General features: G+C 42.5%; 1 protein-coding gene across 1 annotated transcript in view; it reads left to right on the top strand.

Moving 5' to 3' along the window:
- The first annotated feature begins 388 nt into the window (after positions 1-388).
- The window catches only part of FAM234B (family with sequence similarity 234 member B), a 40,066-nt gene continuing 27,471 nt past the window's right edge, over positions 389-12,983 (top strand). The window contains exons 1-2 of the mRNA XM_006164783.3: positions 389-667; positions 12,711-12,983. The exon at positions 12,711-12,983 is cut by the window's right edge and continues 121 nt beyond it. Of these exons, the coding sequence (XP_006164845.2) occupies positions 12,777-12,983 (207 nt within the window). The 5' untranslated portion in view covers positions 389-667; positions 12,711-12,776. The remainder of the gene's footprint in view (positions 668-12,710) is intronic.

Raw genomic sequence — 12,983 nt, 5'->3', positions numbered from 1 at the left:
CTCATCCTCTATCTCTCTCTGGTCAAATTAAAAAATAAATGAATGAATAAATAAAATAAAATAAAATAAAATAAATAATTATTAAAAAAATCTAAAAATAAAAAAGAAAAGAAACCTAAAAGAAGCCCACAGCTATGTCCAGTGTGTTTTAAACACAGCATAGGGTTTAATTCTCGCAGCAGCCTTGTCAAGTAGTAGCACTGTCTCCCATTTAAAAATGAAGCTGAAGGTAGACACACGAAGTGACTTGCCCAAGACGGCCTAGCTAATACGTGAGGCTGGCAGGATTCAAATCCAGTCTGTCTGATTCCGAGCCCACGCATATTTCACAACCCGCTCCTCCGTAATCATCTGTCTCATTCCATTCTCGCCGCAAGCCTATAGGGCAGTTGCTATCTCCCCATTTGACTGATGAGGAAGGTGAGACTCAGGGCGAAGCGACTCGTCCAGGAAGGCCGGAGAAGAGCTGCAGAGCGTGCACACCGGCCGGACGGCCGCAGCCGGAACCTCCTCCTGGCTCTGCTCCCCGGCGGCTCCCACCTCTCCAGGTCCCGGTCCAGCTCACCGCCGGCAGCGAACTACACTTCCCGGCAGGACGCGGGCGCGCGCACGCGCACCGGGGCCTCCGCCATGGCGACCGTGCTGTCCAGGGCGCTCAAGCTGCCGGGTAAGGAGTTGCAGCCTGGCGACCACCCTGCCCTGGCTGGGCCTGGGGGGATGGAGAGGCGAGGCTCCGGAGGCAAGACCGGTCGGAGTCTGGCCCCAACACGGGCAAAGCTGCAGGCGCCCGAAGGCGAGGCGGGTGCAGCCCCGCGGTCTGGGGTCCTGGCGCCACCAGGGGGCGGGAGGGCACCCTGCGGTGCGGGGGTCGTGGGCGCCGGGCGAGCCTGGGAGAGTCGAGGGGAGCCGCGCGGGGCCGGGGTCCGGGAGCCGGCGGTCGCTGCTGCGGCGATGCGTGTCAGCGCGTGTGGCCGGCGTCGCAGGGGGAGGGCTGGCGAGGGGAGCATCCTTCCCTAGCGCCGCGGACCGGGTACCGCGGGGACTCCAGCGCCTCTGGTCTAGGGCGGGACCTGGGCCGGGGCGGGGGGCGACAGCGCGCGAGGGACCCTCGGCGGAACAGCTCCTCCACTTAATGACAGCGGTGACGCAGCCGTGAGGTAGGTGCGATAGGTCTTGCCATGCTCGTTTACAGAAGAGGAAAATGACTTATTTGGCTAATCGAATTGTCCAAGGTCACACAGCGGTATTGGAAAAGCCTGGCCTTGAACGGCAGGGTGTTTGCACTCTGGATCCTGAGCCTCTGATTCCATTTCCCCAGCCTCGGGCTGTTGGTAAGCAGGGGGAACGATTTGGCACCTGCAAGTTGCAGATAACGTATGGAATCGTCTCTAAGGAATCACTAGTGGTGACGGGTGATGACAACTCCCAGAGCCCATTCAGCACTTTGGGCAGCAGCTCCAAGTTTTTTACTCTTCCTCTTAAACTTCTGTGATAGAACGAGATTGAACTGTTAGAAACTCACTATTTAAATAAAAATCTATTTCTTCTGCCCAAATACATTTTCAACATGAAGGCTTTAGCGAAAGGTATGGTTCTACCTAAATAAATGGTAAGCATTAAGCTATAAGCATTTGTTTGCTGATCACTTCAGATGCTAGTGGGATAAGCAGTTTCTTTCTCTAGCATTCTTAGAAAGGGCTGGTGGGGTGTCAGGTGCTCTCAGCATGAGCTTCAGGGGAATGGCAGGGCCTTGTTTTCAAGGAGCTTCCAGTCTGCTTCACTGAAACAAGTCACTGGACCTTGGATCACACGGGGTTGGGTATGAATTTTCATTCTTTTCTCCAGACATCATGACCTCAGACAGAGATCCCCCCACAACACTGGAAGATACATAAATAATAGATACCTTAGAATGTGTACATACCATTAAAATTACATTAGAGACAAGTCCCTCTACTTGAGGGATTAATTCACCTAGAAGAGGACAGCCTTCTTGATCCTGAGTGTAGAATAGTATCTCCTTAAGGGGTAGGTGCTGCCCACATCCTGAGGCTGTGGCATCGAGTTCAGTTGACAGGAAGGGTAAAGGAATCCCCTAGCCCTGTCCTGGGGCCTGTTTTAGAAGGCAGCGAGGCCCTTAGCAGTGAAGTATATTTGATTCTTCTTTAGACCCAGATACAGTAACCCTGTATTCTCTGTGTGATTTCTTTTTTTCCAGTTGCACCTTTGCTAACCCTCCCTTGTCCTTTCTCCCCTCCACCGGAAATACAATACTTTTAGCTTTATTATTAGATCGAAGTTGCTTTCTTCAAGCTCTTTTTGGATACCCTGTCATCGGACTGCGAGACTGCTACCCGGTCTGGACCACTGTGTCATGTTACCTTTGGTAACACCCTCATTACTTTTATGTGTGAGGAAGGCAGGTTAGAATTGTGGCTCAGAGCATGAATCAGGCTCAAGTTCAAATCCAGCCCTCACCTGCCCAGTTACTTCATCTCATTACGCTTCAGTTTCCTCATCTGCAATAGTAATATTACCGTGAAACGTTCCCATATTAACCTACAGGGTTATTCGGAATAGTGAAAGAGATGATTGTACTTAATGAGGTTTTTACCTCTGACACATGTTAATTACTCCGCGTTAGGTGTTATCACCAGCAGCATTGTCGGTTATGAAATGTGATACCTGAAGGGAGGCCTGAAGTAATGGTGAGTTAATGACAGATCCCAGCAGCAGATCGCGGTAAAGGGCAGTTGCTGGGAAGATATTCCAGTCTCATATCCTTTCCCTAAGCTCCGCTGGAAAGATGTTTGGCTCACATGTGTAAAATGAGGTTAATTAGTAACAGAAGGACGATATGATATTCATGAAGCCTGTAGGACAGCTTATCTCCTAAGTATATATTTTTAAAGACCATTTTAAAGTTTGAAGGTCAAACACCGAAGCAAGTATGAGGGCCTGATGTTACTGTTGTGGTGAGTTTTATTATGTGTAACTTACGGTGACCGTGTGCCCCTGGATAAACTAACCTGTGGCTTTATTTGTCCTAGTTGCAAGAGCATAAAGAATTGTATGCATATATGTGCAGTGTACTATTTGGTGTGGTATATGATAGAACATTATAGGTTTTAGTATATTTTCCTGAGAAGATCTGGAGAAGGTAATTGCTTTCCTTCCTATTTATGTTTTTGTCTGTATTATTTAATCAGCATCTTCACGCTTCCGAAGAGGAAAAGCAGTAACTGTGGAAAGCTCATTTATGTTAATGAATTATGAAATCAGTGCCTTTTTCTTGATTCTTTGAAAATCTTCCATTGACTAAAAAACAGGGTGGTGACTGAAAGCAACTGAGAAGTGAATTTCGTGGTTGCAATAGTAAAGCCGAGGTGTATTTATTTATTATTTTTTCTTTTTTTGGAGGATTTTTTTTTTTTCGGTATAGGGCTCGTGCACTTGCCAGAAAGACAGGCAGAAACAGAGAGACAGAAAGCAAGAAATCACCCCTTGGGGGGGATGGCCATGCCGCAATCCCTTCTCCTCCATTCTCCTCTCGGGATCTTGGGCACGTGCACACACGCGCCCGGTGTTAATTTAAGCCACCGGGTCCAGGACTCAAACCACGGTTGACTACATGGGAGTTCAGCGACATAGCCATTATGCTAACTGCTGGTCCCAAGCTGAGGTTTATTTTTATACTACCTAAATATATATACAAACATATATAATATAATTACATATTATATTATATTATATATTTTATATATATAATATAATTTATATTAGAATTATAATTATATAAATAAATACACATATATATTATATTAGTGTATGAGAAAACTTCAAGGAGTTAATGGATAAATGAAATTACAATATGAATTTATTTTGGCACAAAAGCGTTTTGAAATCCACGCATTTTTTTTCATAAACATTTTCCATAAACTTCTCAAAGAGTTCCCTTTGTAAAAGTAAATATCCTTCTCAAAAGGTGGGTGGCCTTAATCTCCTATGATCTTTTAAAGAAAGGCACAGGAATATGATAGTTCTGAGTTCTTGCATGCTTGCCTTTTTACTTTCGAGACACCATGGCTGATCAGAGTTCTTGGACTTCACACTATGTGGTTTTGTCCTCTGAGGGCTTTTGAGATACTCTCTGTTATCTTTTAGTGTTGTGTGTGACTGGAGAAGTCAGCCTGGGTTCTGTTTTCTTTGGTCGGCTGCTCCGAGGATTCTTTCTTTGTCCTTGAAGTCCAGGTTTTTACTGAGATATGTTTATATCACTTTTTTTTTTTTTGGGTGTACCCTTTATACTATAGTTGTATATCTTAATTTATTGCAGGAACTTTTTTCTTTTCTTTTTTGTTGTTTGTTGAATGCTAAGTTCCATTTGTATTTATTTATTTATTGAGGTTTTTGCCTTAGGGCATGTGTACTTCCCAGAGGAAGACAGAGAGATGGTGAGAGGAAAAGTGAGAAATCACCACTTGGAGAGGGGTGGCCATGTTGCAATATCTTTTCCTCCATTCTCCTCTTGGGATTTTGGGCACTCAAGCACACACACCCGGCATGACTTCTAGGCTGCCAGGTCTGGGAATTGAACTGTGGTCGCTATGTGGGAGTCCAACGCCTCAAGTTCCATGCCACACATTGGCCCTGCAGGAATCTCTTTGTATCTTGTCTAAATATTGTGTTTGGTTCCATTCCCTTTTCTGTTCTCTTCTGTTACGCATGTATTGGCTCACTTTCGTTATTGGTTTCCATCACGTTCTTTCTAGCCTTTTTAAAGCCCTGCCCTTGTCCATTGGACTTATGGGTAGCCAGTACAGACTTTGAAGTCAGACTGGATTTGAATTCTTGTGTCTCACTTAGTGTTTAACTATGGGCTGCTTACTCAAACTTCCAAGCCTCAGTTCCTAATCTTGAAGATGGATATAATGCGGTTATTTTGAAGAGTTGTTGTGAAGATTTACTGAGCTAAGATGTTGAAAGGGCGGGGAAGGTGGAACTGCTCAGAACAGCCAGCCATTATTTCTGTTTCATTTTGCTCGATTTTCAGTAGTCTAGTTTTTCTGTCTCTGATTCTCCTTTCAGCACTGTCTGTTCTTCTTGCTGATTGTAATAAGGATTTTTTTTCCCTAAAACTATTTTGTTATTTGTTCCCATTGTTTCCTGAGAAGACTGTTTTCAGAAAAGATGATTTTCTTGATTTGTTTGGACTCCATGGCAAAGTGTCTTTTCATTATTTTTTTTCCTTTCCATGGTATAATTTGTCCAGCATTGTTCTTTAGTCATTTTTGTTTGCTATTTGATTGTAATTTCTTCTGAATATTTATAGAACTTTGGAGTATCTTGCAGAATGAGGACTACTGATGTGCCTTTCTCATTATTACTCATATTTAAATAGGACAGTAGTTTGTCAGCCAGTTTTGGCAAAGGCTGTTGGTGTCTGGAATGTGAGCTGGGGCAGCTGGAAGCTAGGCTGTAACTCAGGTCCCTGTCCCACCAGAGCTGTTCCCTGTGGAAGAGCTTCCCTGTGGAGGCCGCAGGGCACCACAGAGCCTCAGAGTGCTGATCTAGCATTGACTTCTCTTCGTTGTGCTAGTCACCAATTGACTGCCTCTGAACTCTCACTTCACCTTCGTTGCCTGCTCTGTGAAAGTAGACCTGGGCCTTGTGAATTCCAAGTCCTTCGTTGGATACTGTCTCTCATTCCTAGGATATCTTCTAGGGGTTTCTTCCCATCTTTATATTTATTCTCTGATCATTGCTTAATAATTTGTTTTTATATTAAGCTTATTCTCCCTGAACTGCTGTGTGGCTTCTGTCTCTTGATGGGGCTCAATCTGTAAAAAAAAAAAAAAAAAAAAAATTCAACCTCTTCAGAACTGATTGTGTCTGCCTGCAAAGATGTCTGCTTGTATTTCTCATTCTGGCTTACCTCCCCTTTGGCCCTGTGGTGTTGAATTAGTCTCTTTGTTGTTTCTGTGACCCCCAAACTTTGTCTTTCCAAGCAAGACATTACTAGTTTGACTTTATATTTGTGGAACAAGGAGCAAATAGAGTCTGTTAGAACACTAAGTGGACTCTGAAGTCACATGCCTGGGTTAAATCCTGGCTTCTTGGTAGTTGTGTGATCTTGGGCAACTTAATCATTCTAAACTTTAATGTTTCTGTTGATAAAGTAGTGACACCTACCATAGACGGTTGTTGTGAGGATTAAGTGAAGGCATATAAAATGCTTGGACCAGTGCCCGTGGTGGTAGACACTCCATCGACTTTGGTTCTCATCCTATTTGTCCTCATTACTGTTTTGATTTCTGTGAGCTCTGTGCATTGCCGAAGAGTTGTAGGGGTCTGCATCCCCTCTTGCTGTGCTTCCCCTGCTGGATACATCTTGCACTGCATTTGGCAATGACCTGTAAATTGTGGTTTGGAAATGTGGCTGTTTTCCTTCCTATATGTTTTTCTTTTTCATTTTTTCCTGCTTTTAGGGAAGAGAGTATGACAGACATTCTCCCCCTCCCCCCTTCTTTTTGCCATCATTGGCTTGAAGCATGCCATCTTTCTTTTTCTTTTTGGGGAGAGGTTTTTGCTGTAGGGTATGTGCACTCACCAGAAAGAGAGAGACAGACAGGGAGAAATCACACCCCCCCCCAGGCCATGCCGCAATCCCTTCTCCTCTGTTCTCCTCTTGGGATCTTGGGCACACACGCACACGCGCCCAGCATGAGTTTAAGCCACTGGGTCCAGGAGTCAAACTGTGGTCGACGACATGGGAGTCCAGTGACACAGCCATTATGCCAACTGCTGGTCCCAAAGCATGTCATCTTTCTAAAAGGACATATTTAACAGTAGCTTTTCTTTTCAAAGAATGCTTGCAAATTATTTTTATAGATTTATTCAAAAATTTACAAGTTTCTGTAGCATATGCAGCTGAATTTTGTCCTTCCTGCCTATGATAGCATATGATATGATAAAAAAAAAAAACAAACAACATTTCCTCCGAACTGTGTTGGGAGCCAGTGTTTTAGTGGTTTCATCTGGCAAAGGTGCTGCTTTAGGCTGTTATTACAAGGGGGAACTGACTAGCAAGATTGAATTATGTAAATGTTGATGCTAATTTCTTCACTTGGTGCTAAAAATCCAACTGTACAATTATAGGAAGACTTGAGCATGTGTTAAAAGTGCCTAGGAGGGGCCAGCAGGTTGTGTGGTGGTTAAGATGCTGGACTCCCGCATGGCCAACTGTGGTTTGAGTACTGTCCTGGTGGCTTGAAAATCATGTCAGGGCATGTGCGTGAAGAGAATGGAGGAGAAGGGATTGCGGAGTGGCCATCTCCCTGGGGGCGATTTCTCATTTTCCCTCTCATTGTCTCTGTTTCTCTCCAGGGAGTGCATATGCCCTATGGCAAAAACCAACCAACCAGACAAAAACGCTTGGGAGATTTAGCTCAACCTGGTGTGTGATGTAACTGCTAAGAGAGCTGTCAGGATCCTAGGTTACAGTAATTGTATCGTAGTGTAATGTCTGGACTAGGGAGCACTCGGTTCTGCCCGCACCTTTTCTGATCAAACTGCACCCAGGGATTGTGCTTTTAATAGCACATATCACATCATGTACAGAGGAAAGTGACCAGGATATTGAAGGACATCTGAAACAATGGTTCAAGTTCTTCCAAGGTGAAAGGAGGGATGAGATGTTTAAAGATGGGGAGAGGGCAATTAGGAGATATAATGCCCACAGTAATAAAGGTCATGATGATAATAGAAGCTAAAATTCACTGAGTACCCTGTAAGTCTGGCCCTAAAAACCAGACATATGTTAACAGTTTAATCTTCTTGACATCATATGAAATATGAACAATAATGGTGCTATGTCATAAATAGGGAAATTAAGGCTCAATAAAGTTAAGAATTTTTTTAAAAGAATTATTTGATTAAACCTTATTTACTTATTTTAACTTGACCCAAGAGGGACAGAGTGAGAAAGAGAGAGAGGGAAAGTGAGAAAGCAAGCCACCAGGTCCAGGACTCAAACCATGGCTGGCCATGTGGGAGTCCAGTGCCCTTACCCACCATACCACCTGCCAGCTCCTAAAGGTAAGAAATTTGAGAGCAAATAGTTAATAAGAGATAGAGCCAAGATTTGACTTTTTGTTTGATTGTGAATACCAGAGTCTTTAAATACATTATTATATATCTCTTAAGATTGGTATCCTCAGGTATTTGAAGGATTTGCATGTGGAAAAGGGAAGGGACAGAAATGAAGATTTGGATAAATAATTGGCAACTGTCCACAGAGAGATTCTTGAATCAGTGCAGAGAACTGTCTTTTAGATTGAAGACCTGCGGGGTGCCCAATACTGGCTATGGTCAGGTGTGTGCTGAGTGACTGGTTGGTGGGTGTTTGTGTAGAGCAACAAGTCTGGAATGGGGTAGGGGTAGGTTTTGTGAGCTTTAAATTCTCTCTCAGCTCTGAAATTTGGAATTCTGTGTATATTTTCATCCTTTTAATTTGAAATTGTGATAAAATATATGTATTATAAAATTTACCATCGTAACCATTTCCAAATATATAGTTAAGCATTAAGTATACTCACATTGTTGTACAACCAAGCTTTATAACTTTTTCATCATGAAAACGAGAGCTATAAACATACTAAATAACAACACCCCAATTCCTTCTACTTCTATTACCAGGTAACCACCATTTTATTTTCTGGTTATGTGAACTTGACTACTTCTGATACCTCATATAAGTGGAATCACACCATGTTTTTCCTTTTGTGACACTCAGCAGAATGTCTTCAAGGTTCATCCATGTTCTAGCATTTCCTTCCTTTTTAAGGCTAAATAATATTCTATACTATGTATATACCACATTTTGTTTGTCAGGTGTATTTTAGTTAAGCAACAACAACAAACAACCACTTTAAAAAATATTAGAGTTCACAGATTTGTGTGGAATTATAAAAGACCTCTAATTGCCAAGTCAATACTATGCAAAAAGAATAAAATAAGAGATATCTCACTACCCAACTATTCACTATCCAAATATATTACAAAGCTGTGATAATCAAAACAGCATGGTGCTGGCCCCCAAACAGAAACATAGACCAATGAAACAGAATAGAGAGTCCAGAAATAAATGCCAGATCATACAGCCAACTGATCTTTTTTTTTTTTTTTTTTGGGGGGGGGAGAGATTTTCACTATAGGGTGCGTGCGCTCGCCAGACAGACAGAGAGAGACATTAGGGACAGAAAGCGAGAAATCACCCCCCGGGGGGATGGTCACGCCGCAATCCGTTCTCCTCCATTCTCCTCTCGGGATCTTGGGCACGCACGCACACGCGCCCGGTGTGAGTTTTAAGCCACCGGGTCCGGGACGCAAACCGCGGTCGACTATGTGGGAGTCCAGCGACATAGCCATTACGCTAACTGCTGGTTCCCAACAGCCAACTGATCTTTGACAAAAGGTACAAGATAATGCAATGGAGAAAAGATAGTCTTTTCAGCAAATGCCGCTGGAAGAACTGAAGTTTTACTGGCAAAAAAATGAAACCAGACTCCTATATCTCACTTTTCACAAGAATCAACTCAAAATGGATCAAAGATTTAAATGTAAACCCTCAAATTGTAAAACTACTAGTAGAAAACTTAAGGGAAACTCTCGAAGGCAATGGAGTAGGCAAGATTTCTTAAATAAGACCCATAAGCAATAAGCCCCAAAATAGACAAGTGGGATTACATCAAGCTAAAAAGCTTCCTCACAGTGAAAGAAATAATTAGAGTGAAAAGACAACCCTCAGTGGTGAAATTATTAGCAAATTATTCCTCAGGTAAGGGATTGATAGCCAGAATATATAGGGAACTCAAGGAGCTCACCCTTAAAAAAAAAAGTCAATTAAAAATGGGCAGATGAGGGGCTGGCAGGTTGCATGGTGGTTAAGGGTGCCAGACTTCCACATGGCTGACCGCGTTTGGAGTCCTGGACCTGGTAGCTTACTTTCTCACTTTCCCTCTCACTCTGTCCCTCTCAGGTCAAAAATAATACATACATAAATAAATAAAGTTAAATAAAATAATTCTTTAAAAAATAATACTTATTTAAAAAAATGGGCAGATGCGCTAAATAGGTAACTCTCCAAGGAAAACTTATGAATGTCCAAGAAACATAGGAAAAAAATGCTCTCAGTTTCTTGTCATAAGGAAAATACAAATTAAAACCACAATTACATACCATTTAACCCCAGTTAGAATGGTTAGGATAAAAAAAAAAAAGACAAATGCTAGTGAGGCTGTGGCAAAAAGGGAACCCTCTTACACTGTTGGTAGGAATTTCAATTAGTCCAGCCTCTGTGGAAAACAATATGGTAGTTCCTCCAAAACTTACCAATAGAACTACCATATGACCCAGTAATCCCACTCCTTGGTATTTACCCAAAGGACAGGAAAACAGAAAGACTGCACGTTCATGTTTATTGCATCATTATCCACAATCACTAAAACATGAAATCAACCTAAGTGTCCCCAAACTGATGACTGGTTTGGAAAACTGTGGCACATAAATACTATGGAATATTACTTAGCTGTAAGAAACAATGAGACTCTATCGTTTGATTCAAAGTGGGTGAATGACTTAATGAAGTGGATAAAGGCTTAATGTTAAGTGAAGTGAACCAGACTTTGAAATATATACACTGTATATCCCCACTTAATATGTACCAAATATCTGTACTCGAGGTCAAAAATCAAAAGCACTGAAGATATGATAGAGTAAGTATAGGTACCAGAGACTATAAGGGAGAGGAGTGGATGTTTGAGGGAGGGTGTGAGGTGCAAAGGAAGAAACACTCCACAGACAAAAAATTGTAAACTTCTTTGTTGAAAAAAATAAATATTGTACCCATCATGATGGGGGCTTTATGTAAAATTGAAGTTAATCTGAAAAGAAAGTGTCAGTTAATATTACAGCAACCTGTGTGTGACTCTATGTGCAAACTAGCATACATCGAGTCCTCTGGAATGGTTAGGACATGGTGTGTCCTAATTAATAAAGTTTGGTGCACAGAATGGAGGTATAACTTATAGGAGATTAGCCTAAATCTGTACTGACCTTATGGCATAGAAGTATTCTTTTAAAGTTTATTTGATTCATGATAGAGTGTATGTGCACATGTGTGTGTGTGTGAGAGAGAGAGAGAGAGTCCCTCAGCAGGGTCTCATTATGCTGCAGACCCCTTTCTCGAGTGCTCCAGTTTGGGTCTTGGGCCTGCACGCATGTACCCTGTGTGTTTTCAGGTTGGCTTGGGGTCTGGACTCGTGGTTGGCCTTGCAGTTCAGTTTGCTACTGACGATTGTCTCCAGGGTGGGCCTAGAAGTACTATTTTGAATTAAGTTCCTAATACTAATTGGTTTATTTTCTTGTAATTTGTGCCTTTAAAAAGGAAATCCAGTATTTACTAGACAAAATGAACAACTTTCAAAATGAAAATAGAAATGTCTAGTTATTAGAATGACAGATTACTCAGTATCCTCTGTGTTTTTTGGAAAGTACTCGGTGTTATAATTTTATAAAATGTTAATAATCATTTGTTAGTTGTAACAAATATAAACTTTACACTAAAGATTTTACGTCCCACATCTGATCCCCCATGCTGTTTTACTTCTTCAATTCCGGTGTTCTGCAAATTGAGGCACACTATATGAAATGATATCACCGAGGCCACAGTGACCCACAGCAGACATTAGCATCAAACGTTCTTCTTTCCCCCCTTTTAGCCAGGTTGTATTTTTCTTGTTTATATTTCTCCTGAATAAAAGATTTAACGGTAGAATTTACAATGGTAACAGTTTACCAGAAAAAATAAACTTTTCGTAGCATGAAATGAAAGCATAAAAACATTCAGTCATTGGCTGTGAGGGCCAAGAGTGACTTGCTTAAGCCCTCCTCTCCTTTCCATCTGTTAGTCACCCCAAGTCGCCATACACTCTAAATAAAACAGGGCGCTTGCTGTACAAAGCAGCTTCTAGACAAGTGCGCTACCTCTATATTCCTGCTAGATTGCTGCTCTTGCCAGAATACTTGCTCAGAATAACAGTTTTAGAGGTAAACACTGTTTACCGAAGGTGGTACTAAAAAGCCATCCAAATCACAGGATAGATCTCCAAAGGCAGATTGCAGTAAAGTGTCTCCCAAGGACATTCAGTATTCAGCTTTCTGAGTGGTTTCCATAGAAACAGTTGGGAAGTCACAAGTATTGTACTCTGAGAAGCAGTGAACAGTGAGGAACTGTTCTAAAAGTTTACCAGGAAAGATAAGGACATCACAGATCTAGGAAAATCTAGGGTGACATGCAGCGTCAGGTGTCTGGAAAGTTGATGCAAGATCCATGGTGTTTTAGTAAGACTCAAGCATAGATTGTTTTCATTGAAAACAGATATTAATTTGCACATTTCTGTCTCCTTCTCAATATTCTTAATTGCACAAAGGCGATAATTCTAGAGCACAGTGCTTCCCCTGCCACCTCTTTCCACCCCTTTCTTTGCTGGCATTGTTTTCAGACAGCCACCAAGGTCCGAGTCTGCTGTAAGCCTGGGTGTTTTTGTTTGTTTCCTGTGTGTTCCCCTGAGTGTTTACAGTGCCCTGGTATTGCGTGCGAGTTTCTCCCTCCTGTTTCTCCTTGACCCTCTGTGTCTCTGTCTTTTTAGGGAAGAAGAGCCCAGACCTTGGGGAGTACGATCCCCTCACCCAGGCTGACAGCGACGAGAGCGAAGATGATCTTGTGCTTAACTTGCAGCAGAAGAATGGAGGGGTCAAAAATGGGAAGAGCCCTCTGGGAGAAGCACCAGAGCCCGACTCAGATGCTGAGGTGGCGGGGACTGCCGAGCCACATCTTTCGGAAGTTGCCACAGAGGGTTACCCCTCAGAACCCCTTGGGGGCCTGGAACAGAAGGCCACCTCTTCGCTGGTGTCCTACGTAC

This window comes from Tupaia chinensis, unplaced genomic scaffold, assembly GCF_000334495.1.
Source record: "Tupaia chinensis unplaced genomic scaffold, TupChi_1.0 Scaffold143728_1, whole genome shotgun sequence".
In the NCBI taxonomy this organism is placed as follows: domain Eukaryota; kingdom Metazoa; phylum Chordata; class Mammalia; order Scandentia; family Tupaiidae; genus Tupaia; species Tupaia belangeri.
The sequence above is the reverse complement of the archived record's forward strand: the minus strand, read 5'-3'. Positions and strand labels throughout refer to the sequence as shown.